Raw genomic sequence first — 20,793 nt, forward strand, 5'->3', positions numbered from 1 at the left:
GAAAAAATATTAAAAGACTAGCTATTGGGAACGAGTCTTCGGAAGAAGAGGTCTTTTTAGTAATGGAAGCAATTAATTCAAACAGAGATTTGAACAAAGTGAACCCATTTTTGGTATCAAAGAAAATAGAAAATGCAATTGGCACTAAAGCCCTTAAAGTATCTCGGCTGAGAGAGGGAAAGTTACTAATTAAAGTAGCCAACAAGAAACAGGCAAACAAACTAAAAGATCTAAAAAAACTAACGGACGGTCGAGGCGAGGTAAATGTGCTAACAAAAGAACATCCAACCCTCAATACAAGCAAAGGAGTAATCCGATGCCCAGACATAGAATTCATGACGGAGGCTGAAATCATGGAGGGACTGAGCGAACAACGTGTCGTAGAGGTCAATATCCTCAAAAGGAAAGTTGATAACGAATTGAAAAACACACGTACGGCAATCATCACATTCAACTCAGGCAAAATACCTCGCATGGTCGACTTTGGACTGTACCCAGTAAAGGTTGAACTGTACATCCCTCGGCCAATGAGGTGCATTACTTGCATGAAATTAGGACACACAAAAAAATGGTGCAAGAATGAGAAAACATGCGCTAACTGCAGTTTACCGGTACACGAAACCTCTTGCAAAGAAACAAAATGCGTGTCATGCGGGGAGGCCCACAACACGCTGGACAAAAACTGTCCTGTTTTCTTGGACGAAGTAGAAATAAATAAAATAAAGACAGAGAACAGAATTACGTATGGAGAAGCCAAACGCATACGGAGACGTCAATGCCCTACCATCCCAAAAAATTACACAACCGAACACTCATACGCTCAGAAGACCAAAGCAAAGACAAATGCTCCATCACCAAAACCATCCACTAGCAGAAACAGCGATACCAATACTACAGAAAACAACCAAAACACAAACACAGAAATAAATAACCTACCAACAGAAAAAGTACACATCAATAACACCCTCACCACTCCACAGAACAATATAAATACAAATATCACGAAAGATACAGAAATCATTTACGATCTGGATGCCCTATCCGATACCTCTATCGGGTCAAAGGACTCCATTTACGTTCAAGAGATTAACAATACTCCTACAACCAACAAATGCACAAAAACAACCGACTCCAAAATAACAGACACAGACATGCACGAACCAAATTCAGACAACGAAAAATTCGAAATTTTCAACTAGAAAAGATTCATATACCAAATAAAAAAAAAATTCAAATCCTCTACATCTACCAATATAATGAAAGGCTTTCAATATATTACAAGCCAATATACAAGGATGGAAGAATAATAAAGACGAGATAAGAGAATTACTCCTCAAAGAAAAAATAGATGTAGCATGCCTACAAGAAACGTGGTTGAACACCAACACATACAACTCAATAAAGATACCTCAATTTCACGCCATTGCTCAAAACAGAGAGGACGGGTATGGTGGAAGCCTAGTGCTTATTCGCAACACACTCAACTACGAACAAATTGACATCATCGCTCCTAACCCATACATACAAGTTGCGGCAATAAAAATCAAACGTTCGGGTTTAGGCCCGTGTCTGTGCTCCATCGCATGCGATTTTATCGCACGTACTGTCAAACGCTTTTTCGTATAATATTGCGATTATTTGGATGATTTTAATAATATAACGAATATGAAAAATTAAGTTGAGATTGTTCCTACAAAACACCATACATTTAGTTTGACAGATAAAATCGGATGCGGCGTCCGACGAAATCAAAAAATTTTGATTCCGTCGTACGACGAAATCGCACGTCCGACATTATCTGTCAAATCCCATATAAAATTTTGACAGGCCTTCCGATAAAATCGCATCCGATGGAGCACAGACACGGGCCTTAGTCATCGCTTCGATATACGTGAAACCGAATACACCTGCTCAGCAGTTCAATTCGCTATGTAATAGAATTTTTTCTAGACTAAAAAAAAGCAACCGAACAATTATAGTAGGCGACTTTAATGCACACAGCACAGAATGGGGAAATCATTACTCAAATGGCAAAGGAAAGTCACTTCTAGACACAATCATAAAATCTAACATGAAAATTATACATAATAAGGAATACACCTTCATTAACCCGGACCCCAATAAACGAAATTCGGCCATTGATCTCACAATAACATCGAGACAGCTTTCAACGGTTACACAGAGAAAGGTTACCGACATGCATGTAGGTAACAGTGGTCATCGGGTAATAATATCCTCGCTAGATGAGACTCCATCTCCCCCAAACCAAAGAGTAATTTATAATAACAAAAAAATAGATAGTCTAGTAAGAGTTTTACCATTTAAACAAAACACCAGCATCGACACTATAACTACTGACATCAACAAAATTATCAAGAACAACATGTCCAAATCCACGTTCATCCCCAAATCATGGTGGACAGACGAGGTTCGGGAGGCATGGAACAATAAAAATGAAGCTAGGAAACTTTACAATAACAATCAAACTATAGATAACCACATAGAATATAAGAGAAAGCTGGCAAAATTTCGGTTCCTAATGAAAAGAGGTAAAGCAAGCAGCATCGAAAAAAAAATAAAAGAGGTGGACTCTCAAACATCATCTGAAAAACTCTGGAGGCTAATGGGGACCATTCAGGGAAAGCCACCAAAATCAAACATAATTGCCAAAGACACCGAAAAAGCCAAAGAATTTTTAAAAATAAACTTCAATAGCAACGATAATAAAATAAGATCCCCTTCTCCAAGATTCATAAGTGATGTAAATATCTTAGACGAGCAGAAATGGGATAGAATCATAAGATCTAAACGAAACTCTTCCCCTGGTGTAGATAAAATAAGTTACAACATACTAAAGCTACTGAACAGAGATAACACACATGCAATTATAAAAGACATTAACACAATGTACAAAACGGGAAAAATAGATAAAAAGCTAAGAAGAATCAAAATTGTTGCTATCAATAAGCCAGGAAAAGATGCTAACAATGTGGCAAATTATAGACCAATTGCCTTGTTGCCAACTATAACAAAGGTCACAAATACAGCTATACTAGAAAATATTCAGCTCATAACGGAAAAATACCAACTTCTACCTTCAACATCATTTGGCTTCCGGAAAAATCGAGCAACAACATCAGCAGTCGATTTTCTGACTAATAATTTAAAAAAAAATAACCGGAATAACAAACACACTGCCGTCATTTTTATTGATGTACAAAATGCGTATAACAGTGTAGATGTAAATATTTTAGCTGAAACTATGACAAGAAATATGATATCTCCCGAAGATATCAGATGGGTAAAAAACTTCTTGACCAACCGATGGGTTGAAATAGATTCAGATGGCCAAACAATTAGAAGAAGGATATCCAACGGTCTCCCACAAGGTGATGTGTTATCTCCGTTATTATTCAACCTATACACCAGCGACTGCCATGCTTTAAATGCAAATAAAATCAAGCTAATACAGTATGCAGACGATTTTGCATTGATAGAAAACGGAATTTCCCTACAACAACTAAAAACCAAACTACAACGGTCCCTGAACCAACTAGCTAACATACTTACAACACTAAAACTAAATATCAACATAGAAAAAACCAAAGTAATGACGTTCACGAAAGATAATAATTATATTAAAATGAAAATGAACGGAGTCCCGATCGAGAGGGTCATTCACACCGCTTTCTGGGAATAGAAATAGATGACAAATTGAAATTCCACTCCCACATAAAAAATCAAATAACGAAAGCGAAGAAGAAAATAAATTTCATTCAAATAGTCTGCAACAATAAAAACAATATAAACCCTGGTAAAACCATACAACTTCACCAATCTCTAGTGAGAGGCACTTTAGAGTACGGAATATCTCTCAGCAAAAATGCCAACAAGAACGTGTTAAATTCCCTTAATCCCATACTAAACCAAACCTTACGTAAAGTAACAGGCTGCTGTAAAACCACTCCCATCAACACACTCCTCGCAATTTCAGCAGAAATACCGTTCAATATAAGAAGTTCATTACTAGTAGAAAAACAACTCGCAAAAGCAATAGCCCATTCACTTTTTAATCCCCAATACCTCAACATCCATAGAAACACACCCCCTCGTAAATTATCAGCTCAAGAACAAACATATATAGCCAACAAAAGTATATACGATAACATAGCCCGACATGAGTTCAATCACTCCAAAAATAGTCACTTCCTCACCAATATCAACACCTCCATCCCTGATATAGACAAAAGCAAAAACAACTACAACATAACTGTTCTAAGACAAAAAAGCTTACAAATCATAAACAGTCAACCAGGAGTAAAAATATACACTGATGGAAGCATAATAGAGGATAAATGTGGCATCGGAGTTTACATAAAGATGACCAACAAAGAAATCAAATTATCAGAGGGACTCTACCATCCGACTTCCATTTGCACAACTGAACTATATTCCATAGACCTTGCTTTAGAAACCGCCAGCAAAGAAAACATAAAAAATTGTACCTTATATACAGACAGTCTAGCAGCATGCTACATACTGCTGGCAGCGCAGCAAGAAATGCATATTGACGAACTAATCAGCAAAATCTTGCACAATTGTGAAAGAACACAATGCCATATTCAATGGATCCCCAGCCATGTGGGTATCCCGGGGAATGAAATTGCAGATAGGCTAGCAAGAATAGGTACCACAATTCAAACAATACAAAACAAACTAAGATTATCAGATGCCATAACCCTCTTCACTAACAGAGCTAGGACGGAAGCCAACACTTGGTATTCCCAAACATGCCTTACTAAAGGAAAGAAATTCGCAAAATATCAGAAATCGATTCCCAAAAAAATGTGGCACCATAACCTGAAACTCCCCCCAAAAGAAATCAAAATAATCAATAGGCTAATCGCTGGTCATGATTATGGAAATTACTGGCTTCATAAGATGAAATTAGTCGACCATGGAACATGTTCGATTTGCAACAAAGATGATACAGGATCACATAGAGTGTTTGACTGCCAGAAATATGAGATAGAGAGAAACAGACAAGAAAAACTCAATGAAGAAAACTTCATAAAGGCATGGAAAACCAAAAACATAAAAATTTTGAAAATAGTCACAGAATTCATCAAAGACAATAAGATAACGTTCTAAAATAACGTTTTTTTTTTTCAAATTATCAAATATGAACTACCTTAGAATCCTACCCGAACTCATAAACGCAACAACTCATAAACAGAACAACAGTCAGAAAAAACAACACAAGGTTCACAAAAAGGAACACAGAGACAAAAATAACGAATCGATAGAACAAATCAAACGACAAAAAGGAATAAAAGAAAAGAAGGACATATAGCCTCAGTAGCTGGTCCTAAACTAAAGAGGTTCGCAGTAAAACGCAACCACGGACTAGTAGCGGAGGGCCCAGGAAGCTGGACTCCGTATACCGAACCGGGGTATAACCTCAAAAAGAGAAGAAGAAGAAGAAGAACACCGGCAAAAAGCGGCAAACTACAACAAACCGCATCAAATATCACCATTAGCAATGGCCAAACATCATCCGGATCTCATTTTCTGCCGCAAGCAACCGGGCGTGGGTAAGTACCATTCCTCAAACATTAAGACTAAGCGATGGTATTCGGTCCGCCAACCAGCTTCGATGTCGCTTTACCGTTCCAGCCATTGGACGCCTGTGCGAAAAGTGCGATGGAAAGTGCGTGATTTGCGACTCGTACGTGCGACCGTGCACGTTGGTTCGTATTTGTGACGAATGTAACTACGGTTCGTACCAGGGCCGTTGCGTTATTTGCGGTGGCCCTGGGGTGTCGGATGCTTACTACTGCAAAGAGTGTACAATCCAGGAAAAGGATGTAAGTATCCGATTGTCACATCATCATCATGTCCATTAACAAGGATTTTGTTCTAACAAAACAAAACGGTCCTTTTGTCCTTCTACCAGCGTGACGGATGTCCCAAGATCGTGAACCTTGGCAGCTCAAAGACGGATCTTTTCTACGAGCGGAAAAAGTACGGCTTCAAGAGATAAGCGTAATTGTAACCTTGCTTCAATTCTAACTGCGTAAACCCCTCGGGTATCCTAGTTAAGATATAAATAAACAATTCGTACAACAGCTACTATTGTGCTGTACATTATGTCCACACCTCGTACCCTTTTCCTCTGTAATCCCTTGGACAACCAGAGAGAGAACGTCGAAGCAAGGCTGCCCACTACTGTTCCACCTGGTCGCAAAAGGGCTGCTTATCATTGTCACTTGTTTGATGATAGGCATCGTGTTTGAGTGGTTTCCCTATCTGTGGAGTTGTCCCTTCTTATCGAAAGACGCCGATCTACAATGCAATTAGTTTCCGTTTAATTTCCACTCAAACGGTGCGCCATCACAACGAGCTAGCTACCGACGAAGCGAGCATCAGTAGTATTCCCGAGGATGGTTTCCGAGGAACTTGCGTGAAAATTGAATTCAAGCCGTTTGTAGAATGTTGCAGACCGGGGCTGAATTTGTGCTTTCTCCTGTTGGCGTGGCAAAAATAGTATCCCTAGTAAGGCTGCTAGTTACAACAGTAAACCGCCTTCGAGTCTTCCAAATTATTTAAACGTGATAATGTATTCCACAGCTGTGCATGATCGTTGGTGGTATGATTTTCATCACTGCCGGAGATTGCGTGGAGTCCAGAGTTTGGTGTGTTTTTGTAGTGCTTCCATCCATCGCAAACACAATGGAATATGCTAAGAGAAAACGTATTTTATTGCAGGAATGTTACTTACATTACCATTACTACAGCCAGTGCGCTTCTAACGATGGTTTCATACTCAAGCTTTGCGCTGAATCTAATACGCACGGATCGTGGACTTAGAACGCAGCACATCTCCGTGCTGGCCGTATCTTACATTGTGTTCTTCTTTCTTTTGATCGTATCGATCATCACGATGACGCAGTGCACACGTGCGGTGCAAGTGGTGCAAAAAATACCCGAGGTAAGTCGCTCTTCCGCCACCAGCCTTATCCGATTTTGGCTCTCTTTTAAACGGTTACTCCTTCCTCTCTTCAAAAGCCGTTAACTATGATAGCCGCCTTACTGCTGGCCGTTAGTGGAACCGTTTTGTTCCTTCGATGGAGAACGACGGTCCAGACGGAGGAGCTGCAGTTACACGCGAGTGAGCGAAACATTTCCGATATTCATACCACTCCGAGCGAGCCACGAAAATCCGTCATGGTGTAATTAATCTCACGTACTGCTGTTAACTTTATTTTACCATACAAATCGTACCTTATTGCGCGGGTTCTGAAATGCACTGCACCCCTTAAGCCGATGCATCCGAAATGCCCAAATCCTTCGCAACCGTGTAGGCGCAAACCGTCATCATCTGATCCTTTACGCGGTTGTAGTTCTCGATGGCGATGGGTCTCGCTTGGGGCCAGGCGCCCAGTTCCTTGTACACCGGGCGCACAAACTTCATGCGGAAGTTGCTATTCGCAAAGGCGAGAATTTCGTCCATTTTCTCGATCAGCCGGGCACGTATGAACAGCCGCACGAACCGGAACCGCAGTTCCGCGTTCTTCGTCGTGCTGAAGCCGTACGTCTCGCCCAGCAGCGCCACCTTCTCCGCCGTCAGATCGACGATCTTTTTCTTCTCCAGCAACTGCGCAAGAAACTCGATCAGCTGCACGCTAACGAGGCTTTGCTTCACCAGCGGCGAATTTTTGATCGTGTCCAAATCATTTTCGGCCCACAGGGTAGCATGTGCTAGGCATGCCTCCAGCATCGAACGATCGTAACTGGGGGAGAGAAAGAGTAAGATGAGAGGACGCGTTAGTGTGCGGGCTTGATGTGCTCTCCCATTCCGGGACGTACCTTGGGATGACGGGTGGCATTCCTTCGCCAAACAGCCATAAATCCCAGTTGATACGCTCGAGCAGCACTTCATTGTTCGGATCCTCGCGGAACCACTCGTAAAGCATCTGCTTGAAGTCGTTCGTCAGCACCGACTGGTACTTGAAGCGGTCCAGGTAGGCACGGAAGAACGGCTCAAACTTGGACGGTCCGCCTAGCAGATCTTCCAGGTAGCGCAAGAACGTCGAGCCCTTAATGTACGGCACGGTGGAGAAGGCATCGTCCGGTCCACACTCCGACAGATCTACGACGAGCTTCGTCAGCTCGGGCGTGTCGGCCAGTTGAGTTTTAATCTGCAAAGGAAATACCGAGATTGCATCATCCGCCGCGTGTTTTGCTTATGGCGTCAACCGACAGCACCACTTACACAATCCGACAGCTCGCTCAAACCGTGCAGGGCGTGAAAATCGCGCGACGCATTGCCGGACAACCGTCCGACGATCTTTCCCTCGACAAACACGGTAAAGCCTTCGTTCAGCCAGAAATGCTCAAAGTTTCTATTCGTCACCAAGTTGCCCGTCCAGCTGTGCGCAATTTCGTGCGCAACCACCGTGGCAAGCGATTTATCACCCGCCAGCAGTGTTGGCGTTACGAACGTCAGGCAAGGATTCTCCATACCTCCGAACGGGAAGCTTGGCGGCATTACCAGCAAATCGTACCGCTCCCAAACGTACGGACCACAGATTTCCTCCGCCTTCGCGATGAAATCGGCCGTTTGGGAAAATTCCTCTGCCGCCTCATCAATCTGCTCCTGCTCGGCCCACACGCTGGAGCTGAAAGGGATGTGGTGTAGAGTTCGTAGGTTAGCTCAACGCTCTTATCGCTACATTTCAAATACTCACATAGGTCCAATTGGTTTCGACACCAGCGCACCTACCACAATTGCCAGCAGATAGCTTGGGATAGGAATTTTCTGCTGAAACTTCGATACTCCCGGTTCCGAGTCCACCTTTATCGCACTCATCAGCCCCGTGACCTCTTTAGGGTGGCGAAGCTGTACATGAAATGGTCAATAGGTGAACACGCCTAACGATGCCATGCGCTTCCATCCACTTACCGTTGCGTTGTACGTAAACTTCACGGCGGGCGTATCCTGACAGGGCAGGATCGATCGGGCGTGGATCGCCTGGCACTGGCTGAACAGATACGGATGCTTCTTGCCAAACGTCTGCTCGGGCGTAAGCCATTGCAGAGCGCTCGCCTTGGGCGATGTTTCGTAGGCAATCACCAACGTAAGCTCATCGTTCGTTTTCGTGGGCAAGTAGATGGTCAATTTCGAGCCAATGTTCTCGATCGTACCTCCGATGTCCCAGTCCAGAGGAACCTCGCCGGCATTCGATTTTGCCGCGACCGATGATACCGTGAGGTCGCTTACATCCAGAAACTGGGGGAAAAAAGGAATCTTTCGTTGGGCTTTGACACGACACAGTCGTCAATCTGTCGGTACGTACAACTTCCTCGAGGTCCTTCTTCGTCATCTTGAAGTGAAGGGTCGCAGTGCCGGAGATAGTGCTCTTATCGAAGTTAACCGTCCAGTCCAGATCCACATGCCGTATGATAAGCTCCTCTGTTCAATTGATGGATGGATAATGTGAAGCGAGCCATATGGTAAGTGGCAGATAAGCGACAACAATCGAGTATTTCGACGGCATTCCGCTACATTATCTTGTCCGGGGGGTTGCTACTTACGAGCATTGGAGTAGGAGCTGGGATCCAGTGGGCTCAACCGCATCGTTCTTACAGGCTGGTACAGGGCTAGCAGCGAAACTATGACGCAAACTGTAAACAGCACCGAGATGAAGCGCTTAGCTAAACGATACATGATTGCCAATAATGGTTGCTAATTAAGGTCTGCGTTTATCTGCCCCTCATCGGCCATGCATCATCGTGTGCGACCCACGCAGATGAGATCACGAATAATGGTGGCACGTAGTCAATGCAGATCAACGCTGACAGCCCACGACCTCTTTCTATTCTTCAAACTTGGAGGCTTTCGTTTCCTACCGAACGTTCTCGCCATGACCACAACGTCCACCGCAGCCAGGATACTTACCAGCAAACAGACAGGACACAGTATTTTACGCTCCGTTCAACACCGACTGGCACGATAACCAACTGTTGAGTGAGAATTAAAAGTGCTGATTGCAAATTCTAAACACCATGGCAACGGGAAATCATCATTCCCGATCAATATGACACATCAAGCAAAAGTCAACAGCCCGCACAAACGTCAAACCGTGCTGTCAGATGGTGTTGTGATTGCTGCGGCACATGCCAAAGAAAACATACACTTTTTGCACTAATTTTCTCCAGATTTCGAAAGGATTTGTGTGTGTTTTAGTGGATTTACTTGCAGCTAGCATTTATCCGTCGTTCCGAGGTTTGCGAGGATGTCGGTTACACAGCGAGTTCAGGTAAACAAGAGTAGTCGCTTGGTCGGGTTCTGTGCACCCTGTTCCCAACCAAAACCACCCTCTCCACTGCCGGCATGTTATGAAATCAAAAGCCCTAATCGCTTTTCGTTGCTCCTTTTCAGCAATGGGCCACCTTCGCTAGGACATGGCACATTTTCGATTGCACTTGGCAAAACCCCTTCGAAGCAGCGTCCTTGATAAGAAAGCACTTGATGGGTTTGCACAAACCGATTTACCATCCGATGAGTAAGTTTCTCTACAGCACGAAAACAACAGCGATGTCCCGAGCAACTCATAGCAGACTGTTTCACTGCTCTCTTTAGATGATTGTGGTGATCACGTAGTGGTCATTAATACGGGCGAAATAGCACTTCCTGGCGATGAGTGGAAAAAGCGTGCCTACTTTCACCACACGGGCTACGCGGGAGGAGCAACCTGGACGCTGGCATGGCAATTGCACGAAAAAGATCCGACGATGGTATGGAGTGCCCATCAAAGGAGTTATTTTCGGGGAATCGTACATATCCTCACTTAGCGTTCTCTTTCTCGCATTAGATCATGAAGAAAGCGGTTTACCGAGCAATGAAGGGTAATCTGCAGCGGAGACACACGATGCAACGGCTACACCTGTTCAAGGACGCCGAGGTACCGAAGGACATTCTTGAAAATGTAACCAACCAGATACGTCAGCCACGCCGTGTTCCGCAGCGGCTGGATCACATCGATCCGGAAGTGGTTCGCAATTTCCCCAAGGTAATGGACTACCCGAAAGATTATATCCTGCGATAGAACAGCGCGTTCGCTTTGTTCATCGCATCCTTTTGGCATTAGTCCGCCCCAGCCTGGGATTATTAGCAATAAAAACAACCATATGTGTACACAAACGTAACCCTGAGTTTATTTCACAACTTTGTACTCTGTAACGGGGCGGTACGCGTGGTTCGGCGACAGCGTGCTGCACCATTCTACCGAAACGCCAGCAGAGCTTCAAAGGCTCGAGTCCCACGTGGGGTTTGCTCAGGCTTCGTCATGCGGCATAGCGATTCGAAGAAATTAAAGCGTGTGAGCACACTGTCGCAGTACCCCATACTGCTCCCCATCCACCAGTAATGGCACATCCCGGGCGCCTTACTTCTTCAGCACCTTCAGCACATCGTCCAGGATGGTCTTCGGTTCCGGGAACTTATCCTTCCTAGGCGGTCCCTTGGGTAAACCGGACCATACCAGCACCTTCTCGCCGTCCTTGCCCTTGGCGATGGAAATCTCGAATGCTCCGCGGCGTGGTTTACCATCCTCGTTCAACACAAGCTGGAACTTGTGTTCCGGCGCAAGTTCGCACAGTCCCGAGTGGACCTCAGCGGCCTTGCGCTTGAACACGGATCATGATTTACAGTGTTCGATGAAGACGTAAGCCCCGTCCTGGGACTCTTCCACCGGGGTCGAGGCAGATTCCTCTGGCTTGGCTTTCTTGGCCGCAGTCTGCAAGGACAGAAAACAACAAAAAGGCTCGTTTCACTTTGACTCTATTCGTACCCGAGGGATTTCGCTCCTTACCTCAGTGGACTTGGCTGCGGCTGCACGTTTACGGCGTGGAGCCATTTTTCCAACCGGAGTTGCCTTGTTTCGTCCAACAGGCCTGTTTTTACGCAGTATTTTACGCTTGCCGCGTGCTTTCCAGATCAAGGCTTTACACACGAATGGATTGTATGCTGCTATTGCTGCTGCTTTGGCGCGCACGCACAGGCACAAACCGGTTTGCGAGGTTGACAGGTAAATGTCAAAATTGTGCATGAAAACGCGCGGATGTTTTAACGAACCAAACAACTCGCTAATGTGAAATTTTAAATACTTTTTGTTGATTTCCGTGCGTTGCACGATTGTGGTTTTGTGGACACTGGTGGACTAGCCGAAGAGAGCTACGACGCAGCTAAATTTATTGGATCCCCCTTTACTCTGAAATATACGCCATAATGAACCCGATATGGTCCCGGAACTGATCACGAACCCATTGCAGTCCTTGAACTGATACTGAACTCAAATCGGTCCTGGTATTGATACCAGCGTTTTTTTTAGGAAGTAAGAACAAAACATGTATGTAAATGTTTTTAGGAATTAATTGGGTATAAATGGGGAAAATCATGGAAAATAAAGTCAGTGTTTAACTTAATCCTTTGATCGTCACAGTTACTCCGAGGTAAGCTTCTGGTGTGACACTACACAACAACATATATTTTCGAAGGATTCTAGAATACTGAAACCTTGAACCGATCACGAACCCACACTGGTCCCGGACTGGATTCAGAACGAATCGTGAACGTGTTCTAATCCTGGGACGAATACAACGCTTGTCTCGATTCAGTATCTAATTCCGCAGCTCGTCGAACCATTCCCAACAGTATATGTGGAGCATTGGAATAAGCGAAGATATTCGGCATAGGAATCAACGTAGGATTGTTCTCACTTTGTACAATGATCCTGGCAAAAGCAAAATCTGCCAGGAAACGTTAACTGAGAGAGAGAGGACGTTAGGACATTAGGAAAAGAGACGAAAAACCAGCTTTATGGTTGGATCCTTCCGGATATCGCATGCAGATAAGGGTGAAAGGAGGCAGCCATGGACAGAACAACCTGGCCATATCAGCATGACGTATAAGCAGCAGATCACTACAGAAGAAGAAAAGCATCAATCACCATTCTTCATTTTGTGATTAAGTGTGTATTTGGGATTAGGTTACACCATCTCTTAGAAAATAGCTTTACAAATTAAAAACTGACCATTTTATACTGTGTCGCTTGAATTAGGGATGTTTTTCTTTTCTTCTTTCAATTATTAGAAGAGATGCTTACTTGAAGGAACCGGCCTGTTTCGGTTTATCGAAGTGTACTCTGTAAACTGGCTAAAATATATCTATCGAGAGACGTACGAATACTAGTAGCTAAGTGTGTCTGTGTATGTACTTTTGTATGCCATGCGTTCGTATAACTTCCGCCGCAAACGTCATGGGATGAAAAACCTGTGTGATTCTGCAGTCTTATCGGTATAGAGTTCCGTTTTAAGCTAGAGCACTTTCTCGATGGGACGTGTTTCCGTGATGCGCGGTATGATCGGCTGATGATTATCACTGATCGGCCCTACTGATGGGTTGTCACTGGTTCAAGCATACTTCTCGTAAGGATGCCTCCTAAAAGGTGAACATTTTCGTTAAAAATCAAATCCGTTCATCGCTTCAAAACCGAACTCCCTCCTGAAGTCACACCAGTCACACTCACCAGTAATCCCATCATCACTATCCACCACAATGCCCAGGTACGTTGCGAGCCCTCCAATGACCAGCACCAGAATAAAGATCACAATGAGCAGAGCTTTCTCGCGTGGGGTGAGCTCCCGCCGGCATCGACACGACCACGTCCAGTACTGTTCGCGTATAACGCTGCAAAGAGCAAGAAGAAGAAAGATGCATCAATTTATCAGACGTGAAGGTGAATCATCTTCTGGGCGCTGTTTTGGGTCAGACCCAATGTGAATGTCCACAGAGACGCACAAATAGAAGTTTATAAGTCGGACACGTATTGTAACAGGGAGAAAACAGACGTGATAAGAGCACACGATAGCGGACACTGGAGGGTGAAAAATTGAATTGATAGCTTCAGATTCGTGCCAATGATTGATTGCCTGGGGCGTATGATTCATGAGATGCCCAAAACCAGACGCCCCCGGTAATCCGGCTGCCGGTTGCTAATCGGAATCCGATTGCCGCTTGATTAGTGCACCAACAATGATCATCCGTTTCCATGTCCGGCAGTTGAGAACCGCATTGGACATGGTTGGATTACATTATTATCACCTCGATAGTTGAAGTATTATTATTCGTCAATCACCAGTGATAATGATTTATGGGCTCTTGAGGTAAAAGCACAGGTGCATCATTGAACACACCTGTTTGCAGGTCTTTTGTCATGCTTTACAGTATTCGCTTAGCAGGGAGTTTAGCAGAGTACAAAGAATGTGTTAAATAAAAGCGTTCACTTATCATTTTGGAGGGTAAAGGATGCTTTTGCAACATGCTCACTAACATTTTCTACACCAGCTGCCGCTGCCGCTGCTGCTGCACCCTCAATATCCACTGTTCCGCATGCTTCCGCGCCAATGACATTCACTTTGCGGTTGCTCTTATCGCAACCATGTTATCGCAGGGCTGTACCGCAATTTTACACATGTTTCGATTACCCTCCCTCATCCAGATACGGATGAGGAAGAGGAATAGTTGTAACCCGATACGGTACCAAAAGTTTTGATTGAAAATTAACGGTTCGAACTTTTTAAAACGTTCCCTCTATTTCCCTTCCCTGAACACCTGATTGTGGAGTTTTTTTTGTCGAGACCTGCACCCTGCACTGCTCAGCTCTATATCTTACCCACCTGGGTTGTGTGCTGGACATGTTTATCACGGTGGCGCCGGCGTCGTTGGTGAAGGCAGGATTCACAATGCCACTGTTCAGGCTGGCACCACGCGCCGGCTGCCCTGGCCGTTCCGGCAGCTCGTAGTCCGTCTGCAGCTGGCCCTGCTCGATGAAGTACACCTTGCTGCTACGCTCCGGTTTCATCGTGCCGTTGCCTGAGTCATCCCGCCCGTCGGTGGCCGCTCCGTTCAGTGTTGCCGCGGCACCGGCCAGCGTCGGAAAGGTGCGGCTAGGGATGACCGGGCTCTGGAACGGTGTGCTGTACGCGGACGGTGGGCTGCCCAGGTTCAGCGGTAGCTTCGACCGCACCGTCGCATACTGTGTCTGTTCGCTCACGTTCGATGCCGACCGGGGCAGCTTGCCATCGTCCGGCGCCATCGCCTCCGACGGTCCATTTTCGGGCGATCGCTGCTGGGTGCTTCCCGGGTTGCTGATGAACGAAAACGAAAGGCTGTTGCGAATAAATTGCATCACCTCAAGCGGGGGGCCGGAGTGCCGGGGTGCGGTGCGCGATGACCCCCACGACTGGTTTCCTTCGGGATTAACACTGTTTTCAACTATCAGGAACCGCCTTCATAGACACACACTGGATGCGGTGGCTCGATCTGCTCCCGCGGTTACTGCAACCCGACCTGCAGAACGACAGAAACGTTACAACACTGGGCATGTGAATCGGAACGGTGCTATGGTAAGGGTTTATCGTTTTTGCAACAACAACCACAACCACAACAACAACACAACATAACTGCGGTGGCATCCCGATAGCGACGATTTCCTTATGCGGGGTTGACGGCATAGCGCTGCGCGTGATAAGATACTAGATAATCAGCGCCAACCGATTGCCAACCGAACACCTTCTTCCACCCTCTGTCGTACAACCCCCCTCGGTGATCGGAGGGGGAGGGGGGTAGGGGAGTTAACGCTTATTTTTATTTTAACGCACCGTCAGGAATTGCACGAACCAACAGCAGCACGCCTCCGTTCGCAGTAATTTAAGCAAGACCGGTCCAGAGTATGTCCGCACGAGGAGCACCGAAAGCATCGCGATTAACGAAATGAAATGTGGAGCAACGTTGTGTTACAGATTGTTTGCCCTGCGCCTGCCGGGAAGGGAGAGAACGGTCAACAGGCCGCCCAGACAACAATGATTACGCACACTGGAACTGGAAGCGAGTCTCGGGGCAAATCTTATCAGAAGGATTCACTTCTCCTTCCTTTCCCTTTGCGATCGCTCTATCTCGCTCCCGCTTTCCCTCTCTGCCAGCCTACTATGGATGAGTGTGTATACAAAACATTTGCCCCTGCTTGCTACCCGTGCAATGGTGTCTCGGGGGCAACTGCGCGTGTAATGAAATTCCTGCCTAATTGCTCACACACTAGGATAATCCGGTGATCACTTCCGCTGGGCGGATTATCGTCTATTAGATGGTACAGTCAGTGTGGTACGTGAATGATACATGCGCGATTTCCCAATACAATCATCCACACAACTTACACAAGCGATCCCGGGCGACAAGCAGTACAACGATCGGGTAGTTGACCATGGCGCGAAACAAAAACCCACCGAGCGTCACAGCGAGATAATCGATCCGGGGAGCAGCTTCACTGTACAATCAGCCACTTCTCGACAAAGACACGCACACACACACAAACACATAGTTTAAAAAAACAGTAATGTTGCCGTTATCGTGGGTCGCCGGACCAAAATGACACTGTGACGGCGTGATTACGACGACAATCCTCCAGGGGGGGCTGCGTTTGTTTGTGTGTTCTGGTTACTTGTTGCCGGCACACTGAATCGGCTGGTGGTTTAAATCCATTATGCTGTTCCACACAAATGTTTGCCCAAACCACACACGGTCACCGTATAATAACGCTCCTTCATCCAAGCAACCTGCCATGATGCTCAAGCAGTACCACCACCAACGTCTCCCATAAACCACGGGAACGCACTTACTAGCTTGTGTCTAGCTGCAGTCTGTTGAGTCTTCCAGGCAGATAAGTGGACACGCCATTCGGTTCCGTTGCATTTCGCGGGGTGTCATTTGCCGGTAAAGATGTGATCCGTGATGCTCTTAAGATAATTCCTTGTGAATCGTATTCAAGCTTCCGTCACTGATCCAGAAGGTGAGATGAGCTTGACCGTGTTTGACCGAGCCGGACCGCGGTACTACTGTCACGTTACGATGCCGCCTGCACACTAGCCGAACGGGTGGGACATTCAAGCGCGCCTGTAGAAGGAATTGGGCACTGGAAGTATCTCGTTATCGCACTGGGCGGTTTCCTTTTTCTTTTTTCTTGGCCGTGTTGAATTTTCTTTTGGGGAGGGTTATCCACTGCTTTACTACGTATTAGCAGCTGGAGGACGGAGAAATGCATAAAATACTTCATCATCATGAATGGCTAAAAGTGTTTCGCTTTTTTGGGCATTTGATTGGATAATGTTATCGGTATTGTGATACAATGTTTGTATCAATTGGGCGTCTTATCAGATGCGGCCGTATTGGATTGGTGTGAGTTATTTTAAAACTCAAATCCGAAAACTGAACGAAACTGAACTAAATGACCGTGCATGAGTAGAGATTCCAGAATTTTATACAAATTATTGTTTTTAAGAGCCAGATTTTAAGTTTATTCACCCTGCAACCAAAAATCCTCATGTAGTGTAATTATCTCACATAATAATAGTAAATCCAGTCTAATTTCTGACTTAACCTATTCTCCTAACAACTCCTCCTTAACATAATCAATATTTGTACAAAAATTGCTTCACAGACTTCTTATCATTACCGTATTCTTGGTGGTAAATTACGAGATGTCGCACAAACTTCCGGCGTTGGACCGATGCAAACTTGACTTTTTGTTGAGCATCTCGTAGATAATAGTAATGTTCGCTTATTTGAACGGTTTGATAAATGCATTTACGCACTCTGAACATTGGCTGCACTTGAAGAAATTGACACGACAAATACGATGCAACCATTGGGAACATGTGACGGAGGAGAAATTCTCATGGCAATCATCTCACGTAGTGTTTTGTAGTAGTTGTTTGCGTACACAGGTTATTGTATTTTAGTAAAATGCTTTATATTTCTATTCCTTTACAGCTACGCTGGCCGAGGCACGAACACGTATCCAATTGCCGTCGAAAGTCGTTAATAGCTCAGAAAGAACCATTCAACTCATCAAACAAACAATCAGGATCTATGTAATCTCCATCCGAGCTTTCCACTGCCGTTTTGTTTTGTGTCGGGGTTTTGTAAAAGTTTGCAGCCTGATCCACACTTACCGTGCTCATCTCACTTTCCTGGGAATCGATTAAACCGAGCTTCTCGCCAACGATCACCGTCTCCCAGAAGTCTGCCTTTTGGCGTGTTAGGAGCATTTCCTTAAACTCGGTCATCCACTCGTTGTACCGGTACGGGCCAAGCTTTTGTGCCTCGCTGCGGTAAGCCAGTAATGCAGCGACCACCTTACTACCGGGCGGTCGCATTGACGTGAACAGCAGCTCAAACACTGCGTTCTGCAGCTGCGTGGCAACGGTGGCAAACTTTTCACCCCGCCGCAGAAGAAGCGCAAAGTCTTCGGCGGGTGTTACTGTACCCACGGACACAACCATTCTACGGTTAGCATCATCGCTGCCATCGTCGGCCTCCTCGTCCATGAGAACACCACTGTCTATGGTTGTGCTGCTGCTGCTGCCGCTAGCATCGGTCCCTACCTTGATCTTTGCCATCCGTTGCAGCCACTCGGCACGCGTATTTTGTTTGATTTCTTTTAATTCAAACGCCTTCCTTACCTCTTCCAGCGCTGCCTTTGATCGATCTACCACTTTCTTCGGAACGTCGATCAATTCTTGCAATGTACTGTTCACGTCAGGCAACGGTTGCTTTGGGTTGAGTGCACGGTGAGCAACGGTTCGGTACACGTGCTGGAGCGTCGGATTAAATGTGCTGTTGAGGGCAAACGCTTCACGACATTCCCCGTTGGAATCGTCGACCGCATCCATCAGATTCATGCTGTCAATTAGCTTGTCGATCGCGTCGTACTGTTCATTCGTAGGCTTGTTTTTAGAAGATTTCAGCCACGAGGGAAACTTCAAGCTGCAGAGCTCATCTAAAAAAGCCAAATATTTAGCATATGTTTAAGAAACAAACAAAAATAGACATTATGCCAGCTCACCTTTAAATATAAGTTCCAGCATCACGAGGCACGGATTCCCATGTTTGTACGTAGGAATTAGTGCGTTCAGCCTTGGCTTGGTATCTTTGCGGTACACCTTGGTGGCGATCATGACCACGTTCAGCTCGTGCATTGCCTTGACCAAGGCGCAAAGCTTTTGATTCGAAGCGCCGCATCCCTTCTTTGCGACTACCACGTGCGATCCCTTGCCGGACAGATGCTCCTCGAGAATGTTGCTGGATGCGGTAAATCCCAGACAAGCTAAACGGCAATCGCCCGACTTGTACTCGATATCGATCGTATTATCGTACGGCACGACCGTAGACCCATACATGTAGCCCATAATGATGTCCTGCATGGAAATTTCGGCCGGTTTGTCGTTCAAAAAGTATTGCGTTCTCATTTCCACCCGCGAGGCAGCATCGTCGACGCTATCCACCTTGAAGGAGCCCAGCCCCTTCTGTTCACAGACAATGTAATAGGCCGAAATGGACAGCTTTACCTTCGTGCCAATGGTCAGTGTGGAGTTCCAGGGCGTCGGTCGGACTGCTTTTGCATCGAAGAATGTCAACATCCGCTCGGCCCAGTTTATGTTGGCCAGTGTGCCATCCGTAGCATCCAATATTTGTCTTACGTAGCGCTCGTTTTCGGTCCGTGCTTCGGTTTTGCTTGCCTGCTCATCGAAGGTACCCGTTGTGGTGAAGATCGAGGCGACGGATGCCGCTGGATGGAGTACGTAATTTGTGATGACGTGCAGTACACCCAACATATTGCTTATTCCATCCGCCACAGACTCTAGCTGACCCTGATCGATATCGCCAGCCACGAACAGCGGGGAAAGGAGGATGATACTGTATCCGGTAAACTTTTTGCCCAATGCACCGTTACGCAGAAAATTGGTGGCAACGATCAGTGCATCGAACCAGCCTGCTTCCGATTCCGTTTGAACCACCTGGTTTTGCAAAATTCTTAGCGTTTGCCAGTTGGGTGGTTTCAGCTCAAAAGCTTCGGTGATATTTTCGTACCCTCCAGAATCCACGTTCAGTTGATTGTTTGTCTCGTCTGTTCCAAACAGAACTATGCCGACATGATCGTTTGGTGCGCTAAAAATCTAGTTTTATTATGTTTTATTAGAAATCGCGCTTCTTTAAACAATTACTGCTTCATACATACCAAGCGCTGCACGATGAGGGAGGCACAGGTTTTTGCTTTGTCGAAGAACGATTGCTTATCCCTTCCGGTAGCAATCGCACAGCTGCGACCTACGTCCAGTACAATCATATGGGCTTTCTGAAAGCAATTGATAGAATGAGGATGTTAGCCGGTTAAATAACTTTAAACTTCAATCTCTTGAACATTTCACAACACTTACCCCTATTGCGCGAGACATTTTTTGTTATACGTAACGTTTCTTAACTTCACTGCTTTTGATCCTGCCTCCGAAGGCAGATTTGTAAAAGGAACCGTTCAGAACCGCTTTTCAAACGACCTCTGCTCTGTGCTAAAATTCTACTTGAAGTAACTTGAAATGCCGTTTGAAGAAGAGCTTGGCTTGGTAAATGTGTAAACTGCACTGCACGATAAATGTTTGATCAGCGCAATTTATTCTGAACTGGTGAATTTGTAGGAAACTGTACACATGTTTTCATTTCTATACAAGAATCTTCAAGATCTGGCGGCGTCCTAGGAACAGCTGTTTTTGTTGTTTGACAGAAACAAACCCCGCAGAGCAAAGCGAGCAGAGTGACCAGAAATACCGATGTTACACACGCGATTCTAAATTTCTTTTTTCACCAATCTGATCCTATGTTGTTGTTGTTAGTATGGT

The 20,793-nt window shown here is 45.4% G+C and overlaps 8 protein-coding genes across 10 annotated transcripts in view; 4 read left to right on the forward strand and 4 right to left on the reverse strand.

The window, feature by feature from the left end:
• The window catches only part of LOC120958548 (60S ribosomal protein L37a), a 342,039-nt gene that overhangs the window by 214,141 nt on the left and 107,105 nt on the right, over window positions 1-20,793 (forward strand). The gene's annotated exons all lie outside the window — the stretch shown is intronic.
• On the forward strand, window positions 5,238-6,150 carry LOC120955899 (PHD finger-like domain-containing protein 5A). The gene is made up of 3 exons (XM_040377114.2): window positions 5,238-5,594; window positions 5,677-5,867; window positions 5,957-6,150. Exons 1-3 carry the CDS (start codon window positions 5,543-5,545, stop codon window positions 6,041-6,043), a joined length of 330 nt encoding a protein of 109 aa, XP_040233048.1. The 5' UTR covers window positions 5,238-5,542; the 3' UTR covers window positions 6,044-6,150.
• LOC120955897 (uncharacterized) lies at window positions 6,288-7,305 on the forward strand. The gene is made up of 4 exons (XM_040377112.2): window positions 6,288-6,555; window positions 6,631-6,695; window positions 6,769-6,991; window positions 7,069-7,305. Exons 1-4 carry the CDS (start codon window positions 6,493-6,495, stop codon window positions 7,234-7,236), a joined length of 519 nt encoding a protein of 172 aa, XP_040233046.2. The 5' UTR covers window positions 6,288-6,492; the 3' UTR covers window positions 7,237-7,305.
• Window positions 7,237-10,078, reverse strand: LOC120955888 (leukotriene A-4 hydrolase). The gene is made up of 8 exons (XM_040377100.2): window positions 9,962-10,078; window positions 9,598-9,687; window positions 9,360-9,475; window positions 8,966-9,292; window positions 8,751-8,902; window positions 8,276-8,681; window positions 7,870-8,201; window positions 7,237-7,793 (listed from the first exon to the last, which is right to left on the reverse strand). The coding sequence occupies exons 2-8, from the start codon at window positions 9,638-9,640 to the stop codon at window positions 7,319-7,321; spliced, it is 1,851 nt and encodes a 616-aa protein (XP_040233034.2). The 5' UTR covers window positions 9,641-9,687; window positions 9,962-10,078; the 3' UTR covers window positions 7,237-7,318.
• On the forward strand, window positions 10,161-11,211 carry LOC120955896 (39S ribosomal protein L13, mitochondrial). The gene is made up of 4 exons (XM_040377111.2): window positions 10,161-10,322; window positions 10,445-10,568; window positions 10,646-10,800; window positions 10,878-11,211. Exons 1-4 carry the CDS (start codon window positions 10,299-10,301, stop codon window positions 11,109-11,111), a joined length of 537 nt encoding a protein of 178 aa, XP_040233045.1. The 5' UTR covers window positions 10,161-10,298; the 3' UTR covers window positions 11,112-11,211.
• Window positions 11,199-12,189, reverse strand: LOC120955898 (selenoprotein H-like). The gene is made up of 2 exons (XM_040377113.2): window positions 11,877-12,189; window positions 11,199-11,801 (listed from the first exon to the last, which is right to left on the reverse strand). Exons 1-2 carry the CDS (start codon window positions 12,111-12,113, stop codon window positions 11,451-11,453), a joined length of 588 nt encoding a protein of 195 aa, XP_040233047.2. The 5' UTR covers window positions 12,114-12,189; the 3' UTR covers window positions 11,199-11,450.
• On the reverse strand, window positions 13,016-16,911 carry LOC120955893 (uncharacterized). 3 transcript variants are annotated; one of them, XM_040377107.2, is made up of 4 exons: window positions 16,741-16,911; window positions 14,743-15,415; window positions 13,593-13,753; window positions 13,016-13,504 (listed from the first exon to the last, which is right to left on the reverse strand). In XM_040377107.2, exons 2-4 carry the CDS (start codon window positions 15,252-15,254, stop codon window positions 13,455-13,457), a joined length of 723 nt encoding a protein of 240 aa, XP_040233041.2. In that variant the 5' UTR covers window positions 15,255-15,415; window positions 16,741-16,911; the 3' UTR covers window positions 13,016-13,454. The 3 variants fall into 3 exon arrangements, with proteins under 3 accessions (XP_040233041.2, XP_040233042.2, XP_040233040.2); XM_040377108.2 differs by lacking the exon at window positions 16,741-16,911 and adding an exon at window positions 16,279-16,728; XM_040377106.2 differs by lacking the exon at window positions 16,741-16,911 and adding an exon at window positions 15,727-16,259.
• LOC120955885 (X-ray repair cross-complementing protein 5-like) lies at window positions 17,574-20,648 on the reverse strand. The gene is made up of 4 exons (XM_040377096.2): window positions 20,338-20,648; window positions 20,139-20,255; window positions 18,966-20,076; window positions 17,574-18,899 (listed from the first exon to the last, which is right to left on the reverse strand). Exons 1-4 carry the CDS (start codon window positions 20,353-20,355, stop codon window positions 17,947-17,949), a joined length of 2,199 nt encoding a protein of 732 aa, XP_040233030.2. The 5' UTR covers window positions 20,356-20,648; the 3' UTR covers window positions 17,574-17,946.

This window comes from Anopheles coluzzii, chromosome 3, assembly GCF_943734685.1.
Source record: "Anopheles coluzzii chromosome 3, AcolN3, whole genome shotgun sequence".
NCBI lineage: Eukaryota > Metazoa > Arthropoda > Insecta > Diptera > Culicidae > Anopheles > Anopheles coluzzii.